The sequence below is a fragment of the Lobosporangium transversale genome (assembly GCF_002105155.1).
Source record: "Lobosporangium transversale strain NRRL 3116 chromosome Unknown BCR41scaffold_116, whole genome shotgun sequence".
In the NCBI taxonomy this organism is placed as follows: Eukaryota; Fungi; Mortierellomycota; class Mortierellomycetes; order Mortierellales; family Mortierellaceae; genus Lobosporangium; species Lobosporangium transversale.
In genome coordinates, this window is record NW_019029094.1 from 12,986 (window position 1) to 17,052 (window position 4,067).

Consider the following 4,067-nt stretch of genomic DNA (forward strand, 5'->3'; position numbering starts at 1 on the left):
TTTAGTAGAGCTACTTTCTGTTTTTTTTTTTTTTTTTCTAGTGAAGAACATTTTGATGACTGTGCTCCATCACTCTTTTGCTTGTCATTCGTCACTGAGCCGGCGGAGTCGCCTCAAATTTTATTTGCTGTGAGAATTCAGTGTTGCCTCCAAGTGGTTAAAGTCTCAGGGAGCAACCCATGTCGATCTCGGAGGCTTATTCTGTTCGGGACAGGCGTATGTTGCTCTAAGTCGTGTTCGTTCAGTTCAGGATCTGACTTTTGCAAAGGTGCCTACTTCGTTGCGGGGATTTTACCCATCTCCACAGGTGCAGCAATTTCTACAGAGCATTTAAAAAAATAAAAAAATAAAAAATAAAAAATAAAAAAATAAAAAAATAAAAAAATAATAAATAAATACAAAAATAGCGGGCTAGAATACAAAAAGCACATGATCCTGAACAGACCCATTTTCAGGGGCCATTTCACATTCATTCATTTTATTTTTCTCTCGATTTGCTTTTGGCCTTTTCTTTCTTTTCTTTTTGTCATTGTTCCCCTTCTCTCTCTTTTCTCTCTTTCTGCACCCTCTTCTCTCTTTTTCTCCCTCTGCATCTAACATTCTCCATCCTCTTCACTCTTTTTTTCTCTCTTTGCAAAAGCTGACACCTTCTTTCTTCTTTTCCTCTTACTACCACAAGTGTTTCCTTCTCTGCAACAGGTACTTCCTTCTCTCTTTTCCATTTATTTGTTTTTTTTTTTCCTTCTCTTTGCAACAGGTGTTTCCATTGAAGGGCTCTTATTCACGAAGAGAGTAGTTGTTGTTGATTAAAAAAAATAAAAGAAGTTCACACGACATTTTATTGCCTGCCTTGCCTTTTTATTCCATCCCACGTTTTCGCTGACTTCTCTCTCTTTCCAGCACAAAAAATTTGTTTGTCCTTTTTTTTTTTAAACATTGTCTTTTTTCCACCCCTTAACCGAATATTTTTTTGTTTGTCCATTCTGTCCATCATTGATTCATTCTGTCCATCATTCTGTCCATCACTGTCCATCATTTTATTCATTCTGTCCATCACTCTGTCCATCATTCTGCCATTCCGTCCATCATTCTGGCATGCCCATCATCTCCAGCATCATGCTAATGCTCATGCTCATGCCCATGTCATTTTTTGGGCTCGAACCCGCCTTTCTTCTTTTTTTTTGACTCGAACCCGCCTTTCTTGTGCTCGAACCCGCCTTTCTTCTTTTTTTTTGTCTCGAACCCGCCTTTCTTGTGCTCGAACCCGCCTTTCTTGTGCTCGAACCCGCCTTTCTTCTTTTTTTTGTCTCGAACCCGCCTTTCCTGTGCTCGAACCCGCCTTTCCTGTGCTCGAACCCGCCTTTCTTCTTTTTTTTTGTCTCGAACCCGCCTTTCCTGTGCTCGAACCCGCCTTTCTTCTTTTTTTTTGTCTCGAACCCGCCTTTCTTGTGCTCGAACCCGCCTTTCTTCTTTTTTTTTGTCTCGAACCCGCCTTTCTTGTGCTCGAACCCGCCTTTCTTCTTTTTTTTTGTCTCGAACCCGCCTTTCTTGTGCTCGAACCCGCCTTTCTTCTTTTTTTTTGTCTCGAACCCGCCTTTCTGTGCTCGAACCCGCCTTTCTTCTTTTTTTTTGTCTCGAACCCGCCTTTCTTGTGCTCGAACCCGCCTTTCTTCTTTTTTTTGTCTCGAACCCGCCTTTCTGTCTCGAACCCGCCTTTCTGTGCTCGAACCCGCCTTTCTTCTTTTTTTTTGTCTCGAACCCGCCTTTCTTGTGCTCGAACCCGCCTTTCTTCTTTTTTTTTGTCTCGAACCCGCCTTTCCTGTGCTCGAACCCGCCTTTCTTCTTTTTTTTTGTCTCGAACCCGCCTTTCTTGTGCTCGAACCCGCCTTTCTTCTTTTTTTTTGTCTCGAACCCGCCTTTCTTGTGCTCGAACCCGCCTTTCTCCTTTTTTTTTGTCTCGAACCCGCCTTTCTTTTTTTTTTGTCATGGACCCGCTTGGTGTTATCATGAACCCGCCCTATGTTTTGCCCCAAAGCTCCTTGACATCGTCCTAATTTTTCTTTTTATTTGCCTCGTAGCTCAATGGATTCTCATGAGGAAAACCAGGCGCATCAGTGCATGGACTGCGAAGGGAAATTCAGCTCGAAAAAACATCTGAAAGATCACCGTGATGATTATCACAGTGAGGAATGTTGTGTGTCTCTCCCTAATACACAAGGTTTTGATCTTCCTCACCGAATTCATCGCGTAGATGGTCATTTTACTTGTCCTCTTTGCCAGAGGAAAATTAGGACTACACGTGGGATGAAAAGCCACATTAAGTTGAGAAGGTGCCAGGGTAAGGCTGATGATGAAGGTGATGAATCAGCAGGCTCCCAAGAAACGGGACCAGCAACCCCACTCTCTTCCAAGAGAACTTTCGAGGAAATGGTTTTTACTGCTTGCGGGGGCAGTTGGATGCAACAGACCATGAGAAAAAGAAGACGTTATTATTCACAGAGTGTTTTGAACTTGCACCAATTTCTCTAATCACAAAATCAGGCGTCAATCACACCCTTTTGGGACATGTTCCAATCCTCGACGAGCTGTCGGCTGATAGCCCAGTGGCTTTAACCGTTGCTTCCACACAGTTGTATAAGAATCAGGACAAACCGTTTTGCAGCCGCTGTTCAAGCTTCCCCTCTCCTGGCTTAGAGGGTCTCCTCCGAGTGTCGCCCTATGCGAAACTCCTTTTGGAAATGAAGTTTGTTGAGCTCTCGGAGGATAATACCAAAATCTTGAACGAGGACTGGGTTTCCAGGCCTTATTTAAAGCATGTTTGTGCGAGAATGTTTGCAGGGTCCATTTTACATAATAAAACCAACAACCAAGCTGTAATGATCAACTGTCTTGAGATTTTTGGTCGAAAGAAAGAAGTTGACGCCCATCGGGAGCCTTTCCGGCTAATCAAAGGCCACGCCCCCCAAACATCAATTCCTCCTTTTGGAAAGAAAAAATACCCAGACGTTTGGCCACTCACAATGAATTCCAAAGATGGAGATCGACTTGTGATTGGGACACAAGCTTTCAACATCCTGGTGACATCTTGTATTCGCTTGGACGAAAAGGTATCCCCATCATTAGGCGGAATGACAACGTGCTTCTCCTTAAAAGACACTGAATCTTCAAGAGCCACGGCAATTTTTTTGGATTGTGAATCTGTTCAAGAGGCCTATGAGATTTATGAAAGTAAGAAGGAGACAAAGTCAAACCAAAATGAGATTGAACAAATGCGCCAGCTGCGAAGCAAATTCAATCACATCTCAACTTTTTATTCCAGCAGAGCCTCCAGTAACATCACCAAGTCCCACAATATGCAACCATACACAGTCTTTACATTAAGTGGGCATGACAGCTTGGAGAGTGGAAGTGGAAGAGCAGCAGCAATTCTATTCAACGAGATTGCCATTCGAGTAAAAGATGGCAAGAAACATTCCAAACTCAAACTCCGTTCAATAAAAAGTGCGCTTGAACTCTGTAAAAATACAGGGAAGATCAAAAACATCCTGGAAAATATTGCGGGGCTTTTTCAGGACAAAACATCAGTTCGGATTATTGGAAACAAGGACTTGAATACAGAGTTGGTAAAATTGGCGAAAGAGCTCTCCTCCTGCATCGTGAAAGCAAACAAAGTCCCAGCCCAATTCATACAGGAATGTTTTTCAAGTTATTAATCCAGAGAGGTTCAAAGACTTGAGGAATCATTTTCTGTATGTCCCTTCAGAACCGTATTTAAAAAATAAAAACGACGTTGTCATCTTTTTTGTCAATTAAAAAAAATAAAAATAAAAATAAATCTTTGCGGAGCACAAACCATCGTCGCTGGCGTGCGCGCGTGCAAGTCCAATTCACTGTTTAATTATATTACCCCTTAAGTATCGTTGTAAAGATAAAAAATAAAAATAAAAATAAAAAAAAAATAAAAGAGAAGAGGAAAGAGAGATGTTGTTCTTTCGAACAAATCTGTAGAACAATGGGCTTAATCTCAGCTGATCGTAGCAACAAGGCTACTCTACAGCTTACAATAC

The 4,067-nt window shown here is 42.0% G+C and overlaps 2 protein-coding genes across 2 annotated transcripts; both read left to right on the forward strand.

The window, feature by feature from the left end:
• Window positions 1-1,360: 1,360 nt before the first annotated feature.
• On the forward strand, window positions 1,361-2,634 carry BCR41DRAFT_404001 (hypothetical protein; the record flags this gene model as incomplete). Its single annotated transcript, XM_022029360.1, has 1 exon — window positions 1,361-2,634. A coding segment is annotated over one exon (798 nt), but the record flags the coding sequence as incomplete, so codon positions are not given.
• On the forward strand, window positions 2,457-3,713 carry BCR41DRAFT_315874 (hypothetical protein; the record flags this gene model as incomplete). Its single annotated transcript, XM_022021224.1, has 1 exon — window positions 2,457-3,713. A coding segment is annotated over one exon (1,257 nt), but the record flags the coding sequence as incomplete, so codon positions are not given.
• Window positions 3,714-4,067: the final 354 nt, after the last annotated feature.